This window comes from Felis catus, chromosome E1, assembly GCF_018350175.1.
Source record: "Felis catus isolate Fca126 chromosome E1, F.catus_Fca126_mat1.0, whole genome shotgun sequence".
Classification (NCBI taxonomy): domain Eukaryota; kingdom Metazoa; phylum Chordata; class Mammalia; order Carnivora; family Felidae; genus Felis; species Felis catus.
Window position 1 is genome coordinate 2,659,722 of NC_058381.1, and position 22,345 is coordinate 2,682,066.

A 22,345-nucleotide genomic window follows, 5' to 3' on the forward strand; every position below is an offset into this window, starting at 1 on the left:
TGAGCGGGCGGGGCGGGGCTTATTTTGGGAAACGCGCGTGATCCGAATGGAATAGGGGTTCGTCCGGCAGGGATCGGGGCCGGACCCAGTAGGTGGCACCCGGCACCCGGCACCGGGTATCCTGTTCGTGGGCACGTGCGCTGAGGCGAGCGGCACAGGAGGAGGAGGGGCGGGGCCCGAGAGGGGGGGACTTCGGCGCGAGGGGAGGCGGGACCAAGGGAAGGGGGCGGGGCTGGGGCGCAGGGGGGGCGGTGTTTGTGTTGGAAAATCCAACTGCGCCACGGGGCGGAGCGGCCCCCCCAGCCCCGGCCTGGGAGAGGGGGGGGCCGCTCGACCCCCTGGGAGACCTTGGGGAGCCTGAGCACCTGGGACACCCCAGAACCAGGTAACGGGGGGCCGCGGGGGCGTCTGGAAAGAGGGAAACCATCTCCGCGCAGGGGGGCGGGACGCCTGAGTCTCAGACTTGTAGAGCTGGGGGTGGACGTTTCGGTCCCTGCAAAGGCACTGCAAAGAAGATCGGGGCGCAGGACGCCAGGGTTCCCCAGAATGCAGGGCGGTGTGGGGGAAGAGCGGGCGGGCAGAAGCCTTGGGTTCGGATGTCAAGAGGGGCCTGAAAGGACTCGCAGTTCCCCTGGGGCTGGGATTTCCCCTCCGCAACACTAGGTCGGGGCGGGGCGCGACGGTTCCTAACAGAAGGGCAGGACTGAAGGTCAGAGTCTGCAGATAGGCCAGGGTGATGGCCCTCTGAGGTCGGGTGTGGTCGGGCAGGGGTGCGTCTCCGGTCCCGGGGCCACTTCGGGTCTCCCTCCAGTCCCTCCCACGGTGAGGTGTGTCGCCTCAGCTTTGACCCTCGCGCCAGGAGCGCCGGGAGCCAGCCTCCCCGCGGGAGTCTTCGTGTCCACGCACCCCGCCGCCCCTCCATCCGTGGTCCTGCTACCCCACTCTGATGCTCCTCGCCCGGCTCGGGCCCTGCTCCGTGCGGACCTTCCCAGCGCAGCCACGAGATGGCGAGGGCGAGACGCGCAGCCCGAGCCGCGGGAGCAAGGTGGGGGGGGGGGGGGGATGTGGCCGGCGGAGGGGCTGAAGCCCCCCGCCCGGCCAGAGAGAAAGGTGGGCCGAGGTGGGCGTCTGACTTCCTGTCATCTCGGCCCCTCACAGGAAATTGTGGGCGGGAGGGCGAAGGGCAGAGGCTGGGGAGGGGGCTGGACTCCCGTCTCCGCCTCCTTGCGCTGGAGTAAATAGTGGGGAGGGGGCACGCGGCTTGGTTGCCAAGCAACGCAGATTCGCTTCCTGTCTGCTGTGGCTTGTGGCTGTGACCTGGGGGCGGGGCGACTGCGGGGAAGGTCGGGGGCAGGACGCCTTGTTCTCGGGACGGTACGAGCCCGGGAAGGACGGAAGGGAGGCCGCGAGCTGCGCTGTCGCCGAAGGGGGCTCGGCGGTCGTCCGGAGGGAGGCGGGACCCGGGCGCCACAAGGAGCGCCGCTCCGCCGACCTCCCGGGGGTTGCTTGCCCCGTTGCCGGAGTAACCGGAGAGCCAGACTCGGGAGCCGGATTCCCGAACTCTCGTGTCGGGCCAATCGGCTCCCGCGGAGGCCCCTGACGTCAGGGCCCTGGCAGCCAATGTGGAGGAGGCTTTATAGAGCGACAGGAAAAGGGAGAGGGGAGGGGGAGAGGTGGAGGAAGGGAGGGGGAAGCTGCTCGGGACCCGCACGTGCACTCCCACACGCTCGCGCCCACCCCCCTCCCTCCTCCGCACGCGCCCTAGTAGCCCCTTGCGCCTGCGCGGCGAGTCGCAGCTTGCAGCACTACCGCCGCACTCCCCCCCCCCCCCCCCCCCCCCGCCTCCCCGCATTTGAATGTGTGTTTGCAAACTAGTCCTGGGCTGCGCTCCTCAGCCCCTCGGGATCCAGGCGTCTGGATCCGCCTGTCGCCTCTCGCTGGGTCTCCAACCACCACTGCCCAGCCTTGCGTGGGAGGGGTCGGCTACCTGTTTCCCACCGACCCCCAGCTGGCGCCCCACTCTCCCAGGTGGGCTGGGCGGAGCTGCGGTTTCCGGCCCCTTCTGCTCCGCCGGCGCCTTCCCGGGCTCTGGCTTAGGTTGCCTCCCCAGGGGGAACGGAACGGGTATCTGCGCCCCTTTGCGAGGCTTCAGTCGCTTGGGCTCAGCTGCTGTTGGCAGCGCGGGAGGGCGCTGCGGGGAAGTCCCGGCCGGCCCAGGTGACTCCCGCCGGGCCACCACGCCCCTTTTTCGCGTGGATGCCTCCTCTTTGATGCACCCCCAACCCTTCCCATCCCTAGCGTGTCTTCCCCACTCCTCCTCGTGCTCATGCACTTCCCCGGGCTCCTCTCGGGCTGTCTGTCCCGGGCTCCACTCGTCCTTCTCGGCTTCTCCCGGTTATATAACTCTTCCTCTCGCCGTGTCCTGGTTTCAACTCCACAGACTCCGCCCTGGAACGGCGCGGGGAGGGGCAGGAGAGTTGGGGACCCAGACAGGTTCCGGCTGGCGGCCGGCTGGGCCACGGGGGATCCCGCAGATGGGAGACGGAGCCCCGCGGGACCCGGTGCCCCCGCCCCCCACCTGCTGCCCCCCACCCGAGATCTCGCCCGGGAGAGAGAAGGCACAGTATCTGCGAGAGGCGTGTCGGGACTCCGTCAGAAATGTGGGTTGGGAGGTCAGGGCTGGAGGCGGGGAGGAGGAGCCGAGAAGCCCGAGTCCCTGGGGCTGGAGTGGTACTGGGAGTAAAAGAGATAAAGGCAAGCCGCCTGGGTTCCTTCTTCTTCTCCTTTTTGGGTTCCCAGAATTCCTAAGGCTATTTCCCAGGAAGCTTAGCCAAAGGCCCCTTTCCGCCCCTAGGGGTCAAAGGTCTGTGTTAGAGGTGGCCTGGGATGATGTCACCAGTGCACGTGCCCTGGGACGGTTGCCAGGCCGGAGGCCTCCTCCCCTTTCCATTCCGCCTCCCCCTCTCCCTCCCCACCTCTGCCCCGAGTCCGATTCCAACCCCGTGCCATCTTTTCCCCCTCTCCCTTCCCTTGGCCGTAGCAGCCTGCAGGTGGGAAACCCTGGCCTGGAGTTTTGTGAGGGGGAGGGGCACGGGTGTGGTGTGGCCCAAAGACTTTGCCCCTTTGCTGGGCTACGGGAACCCGGGGTCACTTTTCCCCAGGTGGGTATGAGAACTTTCCTTCCCAGCCCCCTCCGCCCCGTGAAGGAGCCTCCCAGCAGTCTTGTCGCTTTCCCACCTGCTGCATTGCTAAGTGTCCTATTGCCCCCCTCCCCATTTTGAGTTGAAGTGGGAGTGGTCGCAAGATAGCTACTCCCAGGAGAAGAGCTGTGGGTGGTTTGTGGCGTCCTGTAGACAGCAGCTCATCTCTGATCGTAATTAGTGACACCCCAACAGTGACGAAAAGGGTCAGGAAGCAGTGTTAGACTGAAGAGTACAGGTCTTTATTCTGTGTAGGTGGGTGGGTCACTTTCCTGAGGGAGGGGGACTCGGTTGATAGTTATGACCGCCCTTCCCTATGGAGTTAAGTTCCCGGGTTTGGTTATAATCTTAGAAAAAAATGGTTTTTCTTTTAAAGTGTTTCGGAGCTTGGGCTGTCAGGTCAGACCCGGATTCTGTTCCCAGCTCTGCCACTTAGTGGCCATAGGGACTTGGAAAGGTCACCACCTCCCAGAGCCTCACATTCTTCATCTGGAAAATTTAAATATCAATACATACCTTCTTGGCTGTTGGGGAGGTGGAGGGGGGGGGGGGATGAGATAATTTATGCAAAGCACTTCGCAAGGTGGCGGGTGCAGAATAAATACTGAATGAAGGCTTGTTATAAAATGCTTATTATTGTGGTTAAATCGTGATAGTTATGATTTTTGTGACTGTAGTTGTTAGGCCTGGTTCCAGCCGGCCAGGACCTTAGGAGTTGGTTCTGGAGGAGTGGAGAGTCGGTCTTAATTTGGCGGGTGGGAGGGAGGGGGCTGGGGATTAGCTCCCGCTGCTTTGTGCACTTTATTTGATGAGGGCTTTAGTCAGATTTGTATTGCTTTCTTTAGGATTATTTTTCCCCCCCCTCCTGGAGAAGAAACAGCTAAGACTATTCCTCTGGCCGTGAAAATAAATAATTGTATTGTGGTTCTTGATTTTTAAGCAAGACCCCAGTCCCCTCCCATGTTCTCTGGAGCCTTTCAATTTTGCAAAGGGACTCTACGGCGGGGACGGGGCTTGGCTGAGGGGTGTGTAAAAAGGTTGGGGTGGGTGGGTGGAGAGAGACTAGTGCTGGGGGCTGGGGGGGGGCGGGTAGTTAAAGGAAGAGACCGGAAGGGAGGAGGAGGGAGCCTGCTGGTGGGGAGGGAGGGAGGGGAGGAGGAGGTGGAGGAGGAGGAGGAGGAGGAGGAGGAGGAGGAGGAGGAGGAGGAGGAGGAGGAGGAGGAGGGAGGGGGTTGGGGAGAGCCTGCTACAGTTCTTTGTTTGACTCCGGGACTCAGGGACGGGGAGGAGGAGGGAGGGAGGCAGAGGCTGCGAGCGCCGGGGCAGGCCCAGGAGGCAGAGGAGGGACCGTCTCCCCCGCCCCCCCAGCCCCCACTCCCCCCCCTGCTGCTCCCCCCCTCCCTACCCGGACTCCGGGGGCACCGCCGGGGGACAGACACCCAGCAGGTAACCCCGGCCTGGCTCGCCCTCCCTCCTCGGATTTTCCTCCACACCCTCCCGGATGACCCCTTTCCCCGATTCTGTCTCCCCGTTTTCCTCCGGCCTTGCCTCTTTTCCCTGGCCCTCCCTGTTCCATCTCCCCCACTTGGGCTTGTCGCCCGCTGGCCGCGCCGCCGTCTCGTGCAGCCCGACTCCCTTCCCCTCGCCCGACAGCCTGTGCGCCCCAGGTCTGCCCGCGGCACCTTTCGGGGCTCTGTCTCGCCGCTTCTCCTGGCTTTGCTTTCCTTCCGACCTGTCCCCTGGGGCTCTGAGTAAGGAGGCGGCCCCTGTCTTTTCCTCGCTCCCCCAGCTCCCCGCCCCCCCCCCAACTCTGGCCCCCTTTCTCCTTCTAGCAGTCTCTAGGGGTGGGGAGAGAACCGGAATTTGGGGGGCCCTCCAGAGGGGCAAGGGGCTGTGTGTCGCTGGGGAAAGGGGCTGGGAGTGTGTGTGTGGGGTGGGGGTGGGGGCGGCTAGAGACCTGGCTGTCTCTCCGTTGTCCCTTTAAATGGCCCTCACATTTCTGGGGACTCATGGGGGGGAGGTGGCAAGCCGCCTGCCTGGGGGGCAGGGCCCTCGGTTTGTCCACACAATCAGGGGTGGTAATGATTTAAAGGGACAGCCTCGGTGTGGCCGCTGCCACCCTGCGCCGGCGGGAGGGGGAGCCGGCAGGCCGTGTCTGGGGAGGCTTGGCTGGTGAGCAGGGCATTTGAGGCTGAATCTGTCGAGGGGCCTGCCAGGTCTGGGACGGTGCTGCGGCTGGGACCTACGAGGAGGGGTGACAGCTCGCGGGGGCAGGGTTGGGGGCACTCAGCCTGGGCCTTCTCCCAGGCCCCACCTTTGGGTTCTGGGACTCCTCGGCCAAGAGTCCTTGAGTCCATACTACGGAGTCTGTTGGCCATCAGGTGGAGACCACCGGCCGGGTGTGCAGGTCAGCTGCCCGGCTTGGGCACATTGGAGCTGGCCCTTCGGCTTCCCTTTTGTTGTTTGGCTCTGTGCACAAGAAAGCCCCAGCCCCTCCCCCAGCTCCCCCTTCCCGTCCACATGCCCCCCCCCCCCCCCAACACACACACACCCACCCCAGCTGTTGGACAGATGAATTACAGCCTCCGGCTTGGGGCCAGGGCTGGTGAGGGATTAAAGCTCTGGGGCTGGCCCTTTAAATGGCTGTGGGCCCCTCCCCCACTCTGGTGTCCAGACACCCCATACACACCCTGGTGACCCCCTTGGCTGCCCCTCACTCCTTCTTTGGTCTGTCGTGAGGCCTGCCACTCCCCTCTCTCTAGGCTAGACCCTTCCCAGCACATCCCCTTCCCCTACAACACAGCCACATACACAAACACTACAGACTGCACGCGTGTGCCCGCACGCGCGCGCGCACACACACACACACACACAGAGGCAAGCACACGCACACCCTCTGGTCCCACATTCTCAACATCCCTGTCCTGGAAGGTTCCAGCCTCAAGCTTCCTTTCTGTAGCACAAGAACTTTGCCTGCCCGGCCTCCCTGGCCTGCAGCTGGCCACTACCTGGCCTGTGGGGGTGGCGGGGGGGGGGGGGGCCTGCCTGGGTCAGGAGTGGCTCCTCCCTGGGGGCAGTGTCATCAGCAGCCCAGGCAGCTTGCAGCACATTGCGTCATGGAGGCTGGGGGCTGGAGGCCTGAGTCTCTGGGGCAGGGGGAAGGATGCGGGCTGGCCGGCCGGGGAATGGGGGGACTAGACTGGGAACCCCAATGTCTGGGGCCTCAAGGGCAGGCAACTGTGACTAAGGAAGCAGAAACCATAGGTCTCTGAGGAGTGAGTCTGAGATAAGGGCCAGACTTAGGTCTGACCCTAGATGGACACCTGATTCTTGACCCTGGACTTAGAAGACCTAGCTTTTTGTTTCGGAGGGGAGGGAAGGGACTGGGCCTCTGTCACCTTCTTGGGCCACAGAGAGGAAGGAGGTGATGGGGAAACAGGATATGGCCTTGAGGGGTGGGATGCAAGGGAGGCTTGCGGCAGAGGCCACTTTCAGACCCAGGCCCAGAGTCAGTCGTTGTGGAGGAAGGCTCCTCCCTGCTGGGCCCGTTCATCTAGTCTGGCCACCTGTGCTGCTCGCCAAGACCTGCCTGCACCCGCCTGGGGGAAGAGGAGGGGGCAGAGTCCAGAGGGTGGGGTTGACTGGTGTCTTGATAAGGTTAGGGGTAGGGAGGAGGCTGAGCTGGAGGCAGAAGATTGCAGGCCTGGGGCCAGGATTGAGGCCGACTTGGGTGCCGACGACGTCAGGGGCAATCGGGGCTACTCTGAGCCCAGGGACTGTCTGCAGGAGAGTTCGGTCCGAAGGGGACTCGTGGATTGGGTGTCCGCTGTGGACGTTCACAGATGCCGTAGCACGCTCCCCTTACCCTCTGGTCCAAGGCTGCTTCCTAAAGGGGAAGGCTGGAGGACCACCTTGGGGATGGCTTTTTCTGGTTGCCATGGAAACGGGTTCTCTCATCCCATCTGACCACCAGCACCAGGCTTCTCCTCGATAAGAAGACAGGGAGCACAGGGAAATTCTCCAGCCTGGGAGACCCCACTTCTAACTGGCTTTTTTCTTTCAGGTTCCCCCAGGCACCATGCCAGCCCCGTAGTACCGCCCCCCCCCCACCCACCGTGGTCTGCTGCACCCCACCACTGGGGCACTGGTTCCAATGAGACAGGGCACATCAAATTCCATCTGGTAAGTTCTGCTCCTGAGCAACAACCCCCACCCCCACCCCCACCAGTCCAGCTCTGGACCACATGCTTGAAGAAGAGCGGTATGATCTGGATCGTGCCCACTCCTCAGAATGGTCCAGTCCAGCTCTGAGCATCCCCCCACCATGTGGTGCTGGAGTGGTTCAGCCTTCCTGGTTTATGGAGCGCCCCTCTGTTGCCCCTGAATGGTTCAGCCCTGTATTTCACCAGCCTCTCCACTACCACCAAAAAATCTCCCCCCAGTGCTACAACTCAGTTACTTCTGGAGTTGAATTAAACTAGAGTTTGCAAGGCTGGAAGGTAGAGGTGAGATAACCTGGGGGGATTTTTCTTGGGGTGAGGGTGCCCTATAAGAGTTGGTGAACAGTGTGGTTCGTGCATGGTGATTGGAAATTGGTTTGGAGATACCGGAGGCCATGGCCACAACAGCCTGCTGCCGTTGCCATGGCAATCGTGGCATCTCACCTTGCCTTCCAGCTCCCTTTCTGTTCCATTCTGTCCCCACCGTGCTACAGCATTTGCCTCCTCCCCCCCCCCCCCCCCAAGTCTTACTTCTCTTCTGCTTCCCTCTCTCTTTGGGCCAGTTCTCTGCCTGAGGCTCTGTAGGAGAGGAGAGGATACCTAAGCCAGGGACTTAAGTTCTCTGAGTGTGTGTCGCACTGAATTTTTGAGTGGGACTGTTTTCTTCTGTGTATCTGGATTTGGCAAGATGGTTTGCACATTGGGGTGCCTCAGTGGAATTGTGTTGAATGAATGTGTTAACTGAATGAGCTTCACTGCCAAGAAAGCAATGGCTTCTGAGATCTGCTACAAGTGTCCTACCCACACCTGCTGTCGAGGACAGGGGACATTTGCGATGCTGGAGTTGCTGGGGGTAGAACGGGGTGGGGGCGCAGGCAGGCTGACCCAGGAGATGGCCTGTGCCGATAAAACCAAGGGAGGGAGAACAGGACAGAGGCAGATAGAAGAGTGGAAAGAATGAGGCCCTGGGAAGAAGCCCAGTTCTTCCACTCTCTTGCAGAGTGAACTTGACCAAGTTACCTAACTTCTCTGAGCCTCGATTTCCTCATCTGTAAAATGGGTTAAAAAAAAAAAAAAGTACTTCCTAACTCAGATTTGCGGTGGGGGGAGTTTTAAAAAGGTATGTAGTGTTTAAGACGGTGCCTGGTGCCTACTAGTAAGTATTCACTAAATGCTAGCAATTATCATCATAATGGGAGCTGCAGGGAGCCTTGAGGATCAGCAAGGACGTTGAGGAATAGGACGGAACTTGATCGAAGGCAGACAGACGCCCAAATATCTGACTCAAACAGAAGGATCACTGATCCGGCAACAAGACGTCAGGATTCGGGAGGGGGCGGGGGGAGTGAGGCGAGGAGTCTGCGGGGTCAGCCTGCTCCAGTGTTTCCCAGACTCTGTTCGGGAACATGAAGGCAAACACAGAAGGGCATGTGCAGAGACACACGTGATCACGCAAGTGATGCAGAGGCAGACCCAGACAAAAGACCGAGACAGGAGCCAGGCAGACACACAGACAGAGACAGCCCCTCAGAGTCATGTAGACAGGCATAATGACAGGAACGCGTCAGACACAGGCACTGAAGGAGACGAGATGAGCAGATATGCAGGTGCACACAGAGACAGACACCGGGACGACCCACACACAGCCGACCTTGTCAGACACACTGGTGAACACAGCGGTCCAGTCAGAGGCAGACACAAGGCTCGCAGTGACACATAGCGGGCCGGGGCCGGCACTGTCACTCCTCGGTGGGGGGCGGGGAGGGGCCAGCAGCGGGGGAAGGCTGGGGAAGGGAATCCCGAGCGGGCGGCCTGCCCGGGTGGCTGAGTCACAGCGGCGCCCCAGCCGGCGGCCCTCCCCTCCGCCTCCCCCCCTCCCCCAGGTAAGAAGCGAGCCTGTAACCCCTCGCTTCCACCGGGCGGAACGAGGCCTGGCGGGGAGCGGGATGCGGCGGGTGCCGGCTCCGGCCCCGCCTCGGCGCGTCCGCGGACTGCGTGCGGGGGGGGGGGGGGGGGGGAAAGACCGTGTGTGCGGGGTCTTGTCTTTGGCCGGCATGTGAGTCTGCGTGCGCACGTCTGGCCCCTTCCCCCGCGTCCCGCGCGGCCGCAGCGGTGCGCGCCGGGGGCTCCTCAGGCCTGGAGCCGGGAGAGGGTTAAGTGGGTGTGATTGATGGAGTGGGTCTCTCTCGGGGCTCCGGGGGAGGGGGTCGGTTAAAGTCCCCGAGTCCAGAGCCCGGATGGAAGGGGCGGAGCTGGGCTTAACCGGGAGTGCCCGGATGGAGAGGGCGTGGCCTCGGCAGGAGAAGAATTAACCCTTTCTGGGCGGCCGGCCCCGGGGACTGTGGGTCGGGCGGGAGAGGCTGGGAAGGAATGTCTGCCCCAGAAGTATACCGTCCTCCCAGCCTGGCTGTGGCCGCGTGCGTCTTCCTCTCGCCTGCCTTCGGGGAGTCTGTGGGTGTCTGTCTTTGTGACTGCTGCCCGTGGCCGTCCCCTCCCCTTGGTTAGTACGGACACCGGGAGTCGGGGAGGGCTATTCCTGCCCCAAAGCGAGAGTGGAGGTGAGAGTGGACCGCGAGCCGGCGCCGGGGAACAGGTGTGAGCGCGGCGTCGAGGCTGACGGGCGCGGGGAGGGGCCGTCGTGGGGGAAGACGAGAGGGGAAATTCCGCGGGACCGGTGGTGAGCGGTGTGTGGGCTGAGTTGTGTCTGCCTCTGACTGTGTGTCTGTGTGTGTTCAGGGAGGCGAGGGCTGAGTCAGTGGGAATAGGGGAAGGTTTTGTGGGTGACTCACGCTCTCCCACCCCAAGCCTGAATCAGACCCCGAGGGAGGGCTTTGTACGGGGGGCGGATGAGGAGTCAGGCGCCCGGGTCCCGGTGAATCCGAGGTGGTTGGCGAGAGTGAATGTGTATTTAGTGCACAGGAAGTTTTTGTTCTCCAGTGAGGGCTGCTGTACTCTGAGTACCGGCGTGGGGGGTTGTGGACAAAGGTGGAAAGGGGCTGGAGGGACGGGACTCAGTGCTTTAGGGAAAGCTGAGTCAGTTCCCCGTGGGAAAGGGGAAGTGGTGGAGGGGAAGTGTCATCATCGCAGAAGGGGAAGCTGCATTTCCTGGTAGCTGGCAGCGCCCTCGGCACCGCTTCGCAAACGGGGATCTGATCCTGCGGTGCCTGAACCCCCGCCCCCCCTCCCCCCCTCCCGTTAGCCCATGCGTGGTCCCGGACTTGGGTGGGGGAATGTGGCCCGGGCTACCCTTAGACCGCAGCTAAGCGCTCTGCTCCTCCCAGGGCTTTGGCAACTGACCGAAAGTCAGTGTGGTGAGCAGAGAGAGTTCGGGCAGAAACTCCGCTAGAGCCGCGGACGCCGTCCGCAGAGCCCAAGCGTTCGCAGGGCTCGGCGGGGAGTGGCGCGCCGCGACCTGTAGGGTCCGGAGCTTAGCACGTAAACAGACCACCTTGTCCTGCGGAGAGAGGACTGTTTTCACCAGAAACCCGCCTGCCCTTGCGGGCTGGGTGGAAATTTCCCCACCGCGCAGACTTCTCTCGGCGAAGGCGAACTTTCCAGCCGCCCCCAGCCCCTCGTCGCGCGCGCTCCCCCGGCTTCCTGCCCGGCGCTCGCTCCAGCTGGAGCGCTGGCCCCGCCCCCGCCGCTTTGTACTCTACGCTCGCCTCTCGCAGCTCTTTGTACTCTAGACTCTCAATGGACCGATCCCGGGAGCGGAGCCGGCTCCCTACCTGCGGGGACGCCGGGTAGGCGAGGAAGAGGCGCGGGGACGGGGATCCTGGGCTCAGGCGACAAGGAAGAACTGGGGCCGAAGGGGAGGTGCCCAGAAGGGGGGCGCTGCGCCCGTCGTGGGTCGAGGCGGCACCGACGGGAAAGGGCGGGGGGGGGGGCGCCGCGAAGGAGGAAGTGAAACGGGTTCTGGGTTCTTTAAGGGAGTGGGCGGTGAGAGTGGGACAAGGGTGATGTCACCGCCTGTTGGGCCCCGCCCTCCTCCCTCCCGAAGGACCCCCCCCTTACACTTACACACGCCGCTTCCGCTGCGCAAGTAGCCACGTCACGGGCAACCCCCGAAATCCCCCCTCCCTTGGGGGGCGGGGGCCACGTGGGCCGTGGGGAACCGCGTGGCCCCGACGGGGAAGGGCATAGAGGATACGGGAGCCACGCGAGAGGGGCCACTCGGGACCGCTGTGCGCGTCTTCTCAGAAGTTGGGGGATTAAAGGGAGATTTTGGTTTTGGGGGTCGGTTGGAACTGAAGACCTAGAGAGCCAGGGGAAGTGGAGGAGCTCCGGGAACTAGGTAGGCTGGGGGCCCCGACCGTAGTTTGGGATAGGGTCAGGCGTTGTGGGGGGGGGGGGTGGTGGAGCGCTCGGATCTCGGCGCGGGCGGGTTTGGGTACCGAAGTCGCCGTGACCGGCCAGCTCTCAGCAGTCACAGGGGGCACCCGGGGTGGGAGGTGAGGCACGGGGCGAGGTGAAGGGAGGAAAAGCAGCGACGCCTTTGTCCGCGTTGTGCCTCCGTTTGCCGTCGGCCGGTCTTAGGGCGCCGGGGCCGGGGGCGTTTCGGGCGGTCCTGCCGGGAATACCGGCGACTCTGTGGGTGCGTGGGACTCGCGGGTGGCGCCGTCCCCCAGGCCGGCCCGAGCGTGCGACGTGCCGCCTTCACCCGCAGGGGTCCCGGGCCCTGCCTGCGCCGCCGGCCCGGGTGTCAGGTCCGGGATGGAGACCCTAGGTGGGAGCCGCGGGGTCACCCCGGGGTCACCCCGGGCCGAGCCCGTCTGACCGGCTCCGCCGCCCCTCCTCCCCCGGCCGCGGCCGGGCTAACCTCGCTCTCATTGGTCCCGGCCAGGCTGTTACTGAGGCGGAGACACGGGTGATGATTGGCTTTCTGGCGAGAGAGGAAGTCCTGTGATTGGCCGGATCTCAGGAGCTCGCCGACGCCGTGCGAGGACGCTCCCACGGAGGCCGGGTAAGCCGCCGCGGCGCTGCCCCTCCGCCCCAGTGGCTCCCGGCAGCGAGCCGCCGCTGACCGGCCGTCCCGCTCCGTGCCGCTCGTCCCGGCGCCTCGCCGCTCTCCCGGGCCTCCGGGGGCTCCTTGGGCGGCGTGGCCCTCCCCTCGGGGAAAGCCAAGGCCCGACTCCCGGTGCAGATGACTGCCCGGCCGGGCCCCTGGGCCTCAGCTGTGCGCTGTCCGGCTCACGGCACTCCTTCTCCTCCTCCCCTCCGCAGAATTGGCTGTGAAGGGCCCTGGGTGGCCGTCTGGGGGCAGTGGGCACTCCTGTCAGAGCGGCTGGAGCGGGACCGTCGCCCCAGAGAGCTGGGGCAGGGGGCCGTGCCCGATCTCCAGGGCTCCTGGGGCCACTGCTGACCTGGTAAGGGAAAGACCAGGGCTGGGTCGGCCGTGCGTATGCTGCTGGCTCAGGCTGTGCCCCCATGAAGATCTTGATCTCTCCTTGACTCAGGCTGGATGCATCGGGCAGTGGACCCTCCAGGGGCCCGCGCTGCACGGGAAGCCTTTGCCCTCGGGGGCTTGAGCTGTGCTGGGGCCTGGAGCTCCTGCCCGCCCCATCCCCCTCCTCGAAGCGCATGGCTGCCTGGAGGCAGGTGAGAACATGGGGCACCCCTCTCCCCATCTCCGCTCTTTGGTCACTCTCTGGGTTTCTGCTGATCTGTGGACCCCAGTGGGGTTCTCAGCTGCTTTCCCTTAGTCTCTCAGTCCCCTCATTTCTAAGTAGGGACGGGACCACGTCATCTTGCTGCACGTTAACAGACCCCTTCCGTCTCTAGGTGCTCTGCCAGCATCGGGCAGCCCCCACTCTCTGCTCCCCTACCCCCTTCACATGGCAGTAGCTCTGGACACCCCAACAAACCGTATTATGCTCCAGGGTGAGTACGGAATCAAAGGTGCTGTAGGTGGGACGTAAGCCTGGGGCCTCAGAAGAGGTCCCCCAGGCCTGACCAGCCCCCACAACCCCTTCTGCCCGGTAGGACCCCCGCCCCGAGACCCCTCCACGGGAAGCTGGAATCCCTGCATGGCTGTGTGCAGGCACTGCTCCGAGAGCCGGCCCAGCCGGGGCTGTGGGAGCAGCTGGGGCAGCTGTACGAGTCCGAGCACGACAGCGAGGAGGCCATTCGCTGCTATCACAGCGCCCTTCGATACGGAGGAAGCTTGGCTGAGTTGGGGCCCCGCATCGGCCGACTACAGCAGGTGGGATGAGGCAGGGCCCGGGGGGCTGGGCTTGTGCCTTCTGGCTAGGTGCCCTCATCCTAACGTGTGCTTCTGCCCCCAGGCCCAGTTCTGGAACTTTCACGCCGGCTCCTGCCAGCACCGAGCCAAGGTCCTGCCCCCCCTGGAGCAAGTGTGGAACTTGCTGCACCTTGAGGTGAGATGGGGGCCGGTGGGGTGGGGAGGAGGCCCCTGGCTGGATCTGCACATGTGTCATTCTCTCTCCTTCCTTTTTGTCTTCAGCACAAGCGGAACTATGGGGCCAAGCGGGGCGGTCCCCCCGTGAAGCGAGCCGCTGAGCCCCCAGTGGTGCAGCCCGTGCCTCCTGCGGCGCTCTCAGGCCCCTCGGGGGACGAGGGCCTCAGCCCCGGGGGCAAGCGCAGGAGAGGCTGCGGCTCTGAGCAGGTATGGTCGCATGTAGGCCACGGGCCGCCGTGGGCAGGACTGGGCCGGGGTGCCGTTCTCACGCTCTCTCTTCTTCCAGACTGGCCTTCCCCCGGGGCTGCCGCTGCCCCCGCCGCCACTGCCCCCACCGCCCCCGCCGCCCCCCCCGCCGCCGCCCCCACCCCTGCCTGGCCTCGCCACTAGCCCTCCATTTCAGCTGAGCAAGCCAGGGCTGTGGAGCGCCCTGCACGGAGATGTCTGGGGCCCCGAGCGCAAGGGTTCAGCACCCCCGGAGCGCCAGGTGAGCCCCAATCGATTGCCCCTCGTCTCTTAACCACAAGTCCCCCGTCCCCCACGTGTCACTCATGGCCCTTTGCCTCTCCCACAGGAGCAGCGGCACTCGCTGCCTCACCCGTATCCGTACCCGGCTCCGGCCTACGCCGCACACCCCCCTGGCCACCGGCTGGTCCCGGCCGCACCCCCAGGCCCAGGCCCCCGCCCCCCAGGAGCAGAGAGCCATGGCTGCCCGCCTGCCACCCGTCCCCCCGGAAGTGACCTTAGAGAGAGCAGAGTTCAGAGGTCGCGGATGGACTCCAGCGTTTCACCAGCAGCAACCACCGCCTGCGTGCCTTACGCCCCTTCCCGGCCCCCTGGCCTCCCCGGCCCCACCAGCAGCAGCAGTAGCAGCAGCAGCAACAACACCGGTCTCCGGGCCGCGGAGCCGAGCCCAGGCATTGTGAGTTCCGGACCGCGGGTGGACTGCGGGTGGAGCGGGCGGTGCCACCCCCCCCCCCCCCCCCCCCCCCCCCCCCCACCCCCCCCCCCCACCCCCCCCCCCCCCCCCCGGCAGCCGCCGACCGCCTGTCCCCTGCTTGCAGCCCGGCGCTGATCATTACCAAACTCCCGCGCTGGACGTCTCCTCTCACCAAGGCCGCCTGGGGCCCTCGGCACACAGCAGTCGGAAACCGTTCCTGGCGGCTCCCGCTGCCACTCCTCACCTGTCCCTGCCGCCCGGCCCCCCCTCGCCGCCTCCGCCGCCCTGTCCCCGCCTCTTACGCCCTCCGCCCCCCCCTGCCTGGCTGAAGGGCCCGGCCTGCCGGGCAGCCCGCGAGGATGGGGAGATCTTCGAGGAGCTCTTCTTTGGGTCTGAGGGACGCCCCCGCCCTCCCCCACCACCCCTCCCCCACCGCGAGGGCTTCTTGGGGCCTCCGGCTCCCCGCTTTTCTGTGGGCACTCAGGATTCGCACACCCCTCCGACTCCCCCAGCCACCAGCAGCAGCAACCATGGCAGCCACAGCAGCAGCCCCACAGGGCCCGTGTCCTTCCCCCCGCCTCCCTACCTGGCCAGAAGTTTGGACCCCCTTCCCCGGCCCCCCAGCCCCAATCTGAGCCCCCAGGACCCACCTCTTGCGCCCCTGACTCTCGCCCTGCCTCCAGCTCCTCCCTCCTCCTGCCACCAAAATACCTCAGGAAGCTTCAGGCGCCCGGAGAGCCCTCGGCCCAGGGTCTCCTTCCCAAAGACCCCCGAGGTGGGGCCGGGCCCCCCCCCAGGCCCCTTGAATAAAGCCCCCCAGCCTGTGCCGCCCAGGGTCGGGGAGCTGCCTGCCCGAGGCCCGCGGCTCTTCGATTTCCCCCCTACCCCGCTGGAGGACCAGTTTGAGGAGCCGGCTGAGTTCAAGATCCTCCCCGATGGGCTGGCCAACATCATGAAGATGCTGGACGAATCCATTCGCAAGGAGGAGGAACAGCAACAGGAGGCGGGCGCAGCCCCCCCGCCCCCGCTGAAGGAGCCCTTTTCGTCTCTGCAGCCTCCGTTCCCTAGTGACACAACCCCGGCCGCCACTGCCACCGCCGCCCAGGAAGAGGAGAAGAAGCCACCACCAGCCCTGCCGCCACCGCCGCCTCTAGCCAAGTTTCCTCCGCCGCCCCCGCTCCCCCCACCGGCCGGCCCGGCCAGCCTGCTCAAGTCCTTGGCCTCCGTGCTGGAGGGACAGAAGTACTGTTACCGGGGGACTGGAGCCGCCCTCGCCACCCGGCCCGGGCCCTTGCCCGCCACTCAGTATTCGCCAGGCCCCCCATCAGGTGCTACCGCCCCGCCGCCCGCCTCGGCGGCCCCTAGCGCCCAGGGCTCCCCGCAGCCCTCCGCTCCCTCGGCATCTCACTTCTCTACCTCAGGCGGGCCCTGGGCCCGGGAGCGCGGGGCGGGCGAAGAGCCGGCCCCGGGCCCCATGACCCCCGCCCCGCCGCCCCCACCCCTGCCTCTGCCCCCTGCTCGGTCTGAGTCTGAGGTGCTAGAAGAGATCAGTCGGGCTTGTGAGACCCTTGTGGAGCGGGTGGGCCGGAGCGCCACGGACCCGGCGGGCCCGGTGGACACGGCGGGCCCGGTGGACACGGCGGGCCCGGTGGACAGCGGGACCGAGCGGCTGCTGCCTCCCGCCCAGGCCCGCGAGGAGAGTGGCGGGGTGGCGGTGGCGGCGGCAGGACCAGGCGGCAGCAGCAAGCGGCGGCAGAGAGAGCACCAGAAGGAGCACCAGAAGGAGCACCAGAAGGAGCACCGGCGGCACAGGCGGGCCTGTAAGGACAGCGTGGGTCGGCGGCCCCGAGAGGGCAGGGCAAAGACCAAGGCCAAGGCCCCCAAAGAAAAGAGCCGCCGGGTGCTGGGCAACCTGGACCTGCAGAGCGAGGAGATCCAGGGTCGCGAGAAGGCCCGGCCCGATCTTGGCGGGGCCTCCAAGGCCAAGCCACCCACGGCTCCTGCCCCTCCACCGGCCCCCGCGCCCCCTGCCCAGCCCACAGCGCCCTCGGCTCCCGTTCCCGGGAAGAAGGCTCGCGAGGAAGCACCAGGGCCACCAGGTGTCAGCCGGGCTGACATGTTAAAGCTGCGCTCACTCAGCGAAGGGCCCCCCAAGGAGCTGAAGATCCGCCTCATCAAGGTGGAGAGTGGGGACAAGGAGACCTTCATCGCCTCCGAGGTGGAGGAGCGGAGGCTGCGCATGGCGGACCTCACCATCAGCCACTGCGCTGCTGACGTCGTGCGTGCCAGCAAGTAAGTTCCGGGAGGTGCCCCCCCACCCCCCCCCACGCTGCTGGCCTGGCCCAGTGGGGGGCTCCCTTCCCCATCACCCTGATACTCCTGCCCTCATGTCCCTATCTTCCCCACAGGAATGCCAAGGTGAAAGGGAAGTTTCGAGAGTCCTACCTTTCCCCTGCCCAGTCTGTGAAACCGAAGATCAACACTGAGGAGAAGCTGCCCCGGGAAAAACTCAACCCGCCCACACCCAGCATCTATGTACGGATGACCCCCCTGCCATGGGTTCTGAGACTGCGTCTGGGCCGTCAGGGGCAGTGGGGGAGGGGGCTCAGAGCCGGGGGCAGGGCTCTCACCCTGGCCCTGTCTCCTTGTCATCTCTCAGCTGGAGAGCAAACGGGACGCCTTCTCACCTGTGCTGCTGCAGTTCTGCACAGACCCTCGGAATCCCATCACCGTGATCCGGGGCCTGGCGGGCTCCCTGCGGCTCAGTGAGTATGGAAGGGCAGGAGGGGGAGGGGAGGCCTCGGAGGGCCCCCATGCTTGCAGACCCCGGACCGCAGCTCTCACGAGCTATCCTCAGTCCTCCGCAGGCCCTACTTGAGGCCTTGGGCTTTCTTCCCATCACTGTGTCCCCAGCACTGGATAGAGGGGCAGGGGATGGAACCCAGGACCTGGTTAGGGTCACTTTTGGTTTTCTTGATCGATTAGGATGAGAATACAGAGTATACAAAACCCCTGCCGGCCCATGGTTTGGGGATTTTTTTTTTTTAAGTTTATTTATTTTGAGAGAGAGAGAGCGGGAAGGGGCAGAGAGAGGAGGGAGGAGAGAGTGAGAGTGGGGAAGGGCAGAGAGGGAGAGAGAATCCCAAGCAGGCTCCACACTCAGCACACAGTCTAATGAGGGGCTCGATCCTACGACTGTGAGATCATGACTCAAGCTGAAATCAAGAGTCCCAAAGTTGGTTACTTAACCCATCGAGCCACCCAGGTGTCCAGGGCTCTCTTTTTCAGCGCTTTATCGTGCAAAAAAATTTTTATCGGTCAGAATTCCAAACAAAGGTACTTACGTACAAACGGAAACCACACAGAAACATAAAACGCAATCGTCTTTCCTCTATGTCCGTAGTGTTCTCTATACCCGTATATCCTTCCTTCTCACCACTGTTAGCGTGAAGCGTGTTCTAGGCTTGTACTTAACTAAATCTCTGGTTGGATCCAGCGATAACTTAAGGAAACTGCCATTCATTGAGCACCTATTAAGTGCCAGGTGCAGTGCACCTGTGGCCTCACGCACACCTGAGGACTCTCCTGGAGGTGCCTCGACTCAGAGCAGCAGCAGGAGAAAAGGGGGTCGCCCTGGGAGGGCCAACCTTCCCGGCTGCGTGTGGGGCTGGGCTGGGCTGAGCTTCGTGAAGCTGGGGGGTGGGGGGGAGAGGCTTGGGGAGGAAGAAGGCCCTCGCTCCCCGCCCTCCGCCCTTGCCCCGACGCCCTGCTCGGTCCTGCCTTGCAGACTTGGGCCTCTTCTCCACCAAGACGCTGGTGGAGGCGAGCGGCGAGCACACGGTGGAGGTGCGCACCCAGGTACAGCAGCCTTCGGACGAGAACTGGGACCTGACGGGCACGCGGCAGATCTGGCCGTGTGAGAGCTCCCGCTCGCACACCACCATCGCCAAGTACGCGCAGTACCAGGCCTCGTCCTTCCAGGAGTCCCTGCAGGTGCGAGGGGCTGCCCGGCCTGGGGGTGCGGGTGGGGGGGGGGTTGGGTTCCCGGGGGCGGCACTGACCCCAGCCGGCCTCCCCGCTGTGACCCAGCAGGAGGAGAAGGAAAGCGAGGATGAGGAGTCAGAGGAGCCCGACAGCACCACGGGGACCCCTCCTAGGTAGGTCCCGGTCGTCCGCCGCCTTCGTGTCCTTCCCCTTCCCTTGGCCGGCGGGTCTCCGTCAACCCGTGCTCTTTGCCCCGGCAGCAGCGCGCCAGACCCGAAGAACCATCACATCATTAAGTTCGGCACCAACATCGATCTGTCTGATGCCAAGCGGTTAGTGCGGCTGGGGGCAGGGGCGCTGCCGGACCGGCAGGGGTCGGGGGCGGCCTCTCACTTCTGTGGCACCTTCACCACCGCAGGTGGAAACCCCAGCTACAGGAGCTGCTGAAGCTGCCCGCCTTCATGCGGGTCACCTCCACGGGCAACATGCTGAGCCACGTGGGCCACACCATCCTGGGCATGAACACCGTGCAGCTGTACATGAAGGTTCCCGGCAGCCGAACGCCAGGTGCGCTCCTCACCCGGGCGCGCGCGAGGGGGCGGGGCTGCCCCTCCGCCAGCCAATGGGGGCCCGGGGGCGGACCGGGCGCGGAGCGCAGGCCGGGCTGCCGCCTGCCATGCCGTTCTCTGTCGCCCCCTGCAGGCCACCAGGAGAACAACAACTTCTGCTCCGTCAACATCAACATCGGCCCTGGCGACTGCGAGTGGTTTGCGGTGCACGAGCACTACTGGGAGACTATCAGCGCCTTCTGCGACCGGTGCGCGTCACCCTGGCCCCGCCAGATACACCTCCTCCCACCCCCCCAGTCCCGCCCCGTCCCTGTGGCTTCCGTCTGACCCTGTGGCCACCGCGCAGGCACGGCGTGGACTACCTGACTGGTTCCTGGTGGCCAATCCTGGATGACCTCTATGCTTCCAATATCCCCGTGTACCGCTTCGTGCAGCGCCCCGGAGACCTGGTGTGGATTAACGCGGGCACCGTGCACTGGGTGCAGGCCACCGGCTGGTGCAACAACATTGCCTGGAACGTGGGGCCCCTCACCGGTGAGAGGGCGGGCCGTGGGGGGTGAGCCCTGTGGGTGGCCGAGCTGGACCGCAGCCGGCCGCCAGGGAAGGGAGGGCCTGGGGGCCAGCGTGGCCGCGGCTGCTTGAGATGCCTCCGTTTCCCCCTCTGGCCCCGCAGCCTATCAGTACCAGCTGGCCCTGGAACGATACGAGTGGAACGAGGTGAAGAACGTCAAGTCCATCGTGCCCATGATTCACGTGTCCTGGAACGTGGCTCGCACGGTCAAAATCAGCGACCCAGACCTGTTCAAGATGATCAAGTGAGCGCCCCACTTGGGAAGAAGCCCATCTCCACCCAACTTGGCCCCGCTCTTGTCCTTTCTGTCGGATTCCACCCCGTCGTCTTCTCTGCCCCAGACCACGTGCCCTGCACTGTACCCGCTCCCGCTCCGATGAGCTTTATTTTCCTGCGGCCCAAATAGACAAGAGCCACACGTCCACTGTGAGCGATGCCCAGGTCAGGGGCCGTGACCCCAGCCTGGAGCCGGGAGGCCCCGCCCCGCTCCGCTCCGTCGGCCTCACGGCCCCCCTCGCCTCCCCTCCCTCTGCACGCGCGCAGGTTCTGCCTCCTGCAGTCCATGAAGCACTGCCAGGTGCAGCGCGAGAGCCTAGTGCGGGCCGGGAAGAAGATCGCCTACCAGGGCCGGGTCAAGGACGAGCCCGCCTACTACTGCAACGAGTGCGACGTGAGTGGGCCCGCCGCGCCCTGGAGGGAGGTGCCCCCGCCGCCCCCGCTCCCCGTGACCGCCCCCCCTCCCCTGCGCCCCGTCCCAGGTGGAGGTGTTCAACATCCTGTTCGTGACCAGCGAGAACGGCAGCCGCAACACGTACCTGGTGCACTGCGAGGCGTGCGCGCGGCGGCGCAGCGCGGGCCTGCAGGGCGTGGTGGTGCTGGAGCAGTACCGCACCGAGGAGCTGGCGCAGGCCTACGACGCCTTCACGCTGGTGAGGGCCCGGCGGGCGCGCCGGGGGCCGGGGCCGGGGGGGGGGGGGGTAGGGGGGCGGGGGGCGGGGCGCGGGCGGAGCACGGCGCCCGCCCCAGCGCCTGAGCCCGCCGCCGCCGGTTTTCTCCCCGCAGGCCCCCGCCAGCGCGTCGCGATGAGGCCGGACGCCCCGCCCGCCCGCCTGCAGGGCGCCGCGGGGCCACCAGCACACGCCTGGGCTGGACCTAGGTCCCGCCTCTGGCCGGGAAGGGGGTGTCGGGCCCGGCCCTTCCGCCCCATTGGCAGCTCCCCCTCACTTAATTTATTAAGAAAAAAAGTTTTTTTTTAACAAATAAGAGGAAAAAAGGAAAAAAAATGGGAGACGGGGGAGGGGGCTGGCAGCCCCTCGCCCGCCAGCGCCTCCCCTCACCGACTTTGGCCTTTCTAGCAACAGACACAAGGACCAGGCTCCGGCGGCGGCGGGGGTCACATACGGGTTCCCTCACGCCTGCCGCCCGCCCGCCCGCCCGGCGCAGACGCTCGCGGCTCGTGTTTGTACATAGACGTTACGGCAGCCGAGGTTTTTAATGAGATTCTTTCTATGGGCTTTACCCCTCCCCCAGAACCTCCTTTTTTACTTCCAATGCTAGCTGTGACCCCCCTGTACATGTCTCTGTTTATTCACTTGGTTATGATTTTTGTATTTTCTGGGTTTTTTTTTTCTTTTTTTTTTGTTTGTTCGTTCTTGGTTGTTTTTGGTTTTTCTTTTTTTGTTCGTTTTGTTTTTTAATTTATAACAGTCCCACTCACCTCTATTTATTCATTTTTGGGAAAACCCGACCTCCCGCACCCCCCAAGCCATCCCGCCTGCCCCTCCAGGGACTGCCCGCCGCCGGGCTCTCCCTGCGCCCCAGTGTGTGTCCGGGCCCGGCCCGTCCGTCTCCGCCCGTCCGCCCGCGGCTCCAGCCGGGTTCTCATGGTGCTCAAACCCGCTCCCCTCCCCGACGTCCTGCACTTTCTCGGACCAGGCCCCCACTCCCGACCCGACCCCGACCCCGCCTGAGGGTGAGCGACTCCTGTACTGTAGGGGAAGAAGTGGGAACTGAAATGGTATTTTGTAAAAAAATAATAATAATAATAAATAAATAAAAAAATTTAAAGTTTTAAAGAAAGAACTATGAGGAAAAGGAACCCCGTCCTTCCCAGCCCCGGCCAACTTTAAAAACGTGGACCTTCCCCTCACACCCCTCCCTCCCCCACTTTTCTTTTTAAGCGTGAACCAGCCCAGGGCCAGGGCCTCACTGGGGCAGGGACACCCCGGGATGAGTTTCTCTGGGGCTTTATTTTCGTTCCGTCGGTGGTTTTTTTTCTCCCACGCTGGGGCTGCGGAGGGGTGGGGGGTTTACAGTCCCGCCCCCTCGCACTGCACTGTCTCTCTGCCCCAGGGGCAGAGGGGTCTTCCCAACCCTCCCCCTATTTTCGGTGATTTTTGTGTGAGAATATTAATATTAAAAATAAAATCCGAGAAAAACATCC

The 22,345-nt window shown here is 64.6% G+C and overlaps 1 protein-coding gene across 2 annotated transcripts; it reads left to right on the top strand.

Annotated features, from left to right (window-relative positions):
• The first annotated feature begins 235 nt into the window (after positions 1-235).
• On the top strand, positions 236-22,342 carry KDM6B (lysine demethylase 6B). Of its 2 annotated transcripts, none has more exons than XM_023243442.2 (24): positions 236-385; positions 7,264-7,382; positions 12,264-12,383; positions 12,644-12,786; positions 12,877-13,018; positions 13,202-13,300; positions 13,403-13,622; positions 13,705-13,797; positions 13,884-14,045; positions 14,125-14,325; positions 14,413-14,760; positions 14,903-17,070; positions 17,187-17,313; positions 17,438-17,543; positions 18,566-18,771; positions 18,871-18,935; positions 19,023-19,094; positions 19,181-19,329; positions 19,465-19,579; positions 19,678-19,865; positions 20,005-20,146; positions 20,446-20,572; positions 20,661-20,831; positions 20,965-22,342. In XM_023243442.2, exons 5-24 carry the CDS (start codon positions 12,882-12,884, stop codon positions 20,986-20,988), a joined length of 4,920 nt encoding a protein of 1,639 aa, XP_023099210.2. In that variant the 5' UTR covers positions 236-385; positions 7,264-7,382; positions 12,264-12,383; positions 12,644-12,786; positions 12,877-12,881; the 3' UTR covers positions 20,989-22,342. The 2 variants fall into 2 exon arrangements, with proteins under 2 accessions (XP_023099210.2, XP_023099218.2); XM_023243450.2 differs by having other exon boundaries at positions 19,026-19,094.
• The last annotated feature ends 3 nt before the right edge of the window (positions 22,343-22,345 follow it).

Bases quoted from the DNA above. Each gene is read 5' to 3' on its own strand.
- KDM6B (XM_023243442.2), top strand. From the start codon at position 12,882: ATGCATCGGGCAGTGGACCCTCCAGGGGCCCGCGCTGCACGGGAAGCC. The intron at 14,761-14,902 runs GTGAGTTCCGGA...CCCTGCTTGCAG, and splicing joins CGGAGCCGAGCCCAGGCATT to CCCGGCGCTGATCATTACCA. The intron at 18,772-18,870 runs GTGCGAGGGGCT...GTGACCCAGCAG, and splicing joins CCTTCCAGGAGTCCCTGCAG to GAGGAGAAGGAAAGCGAGGA.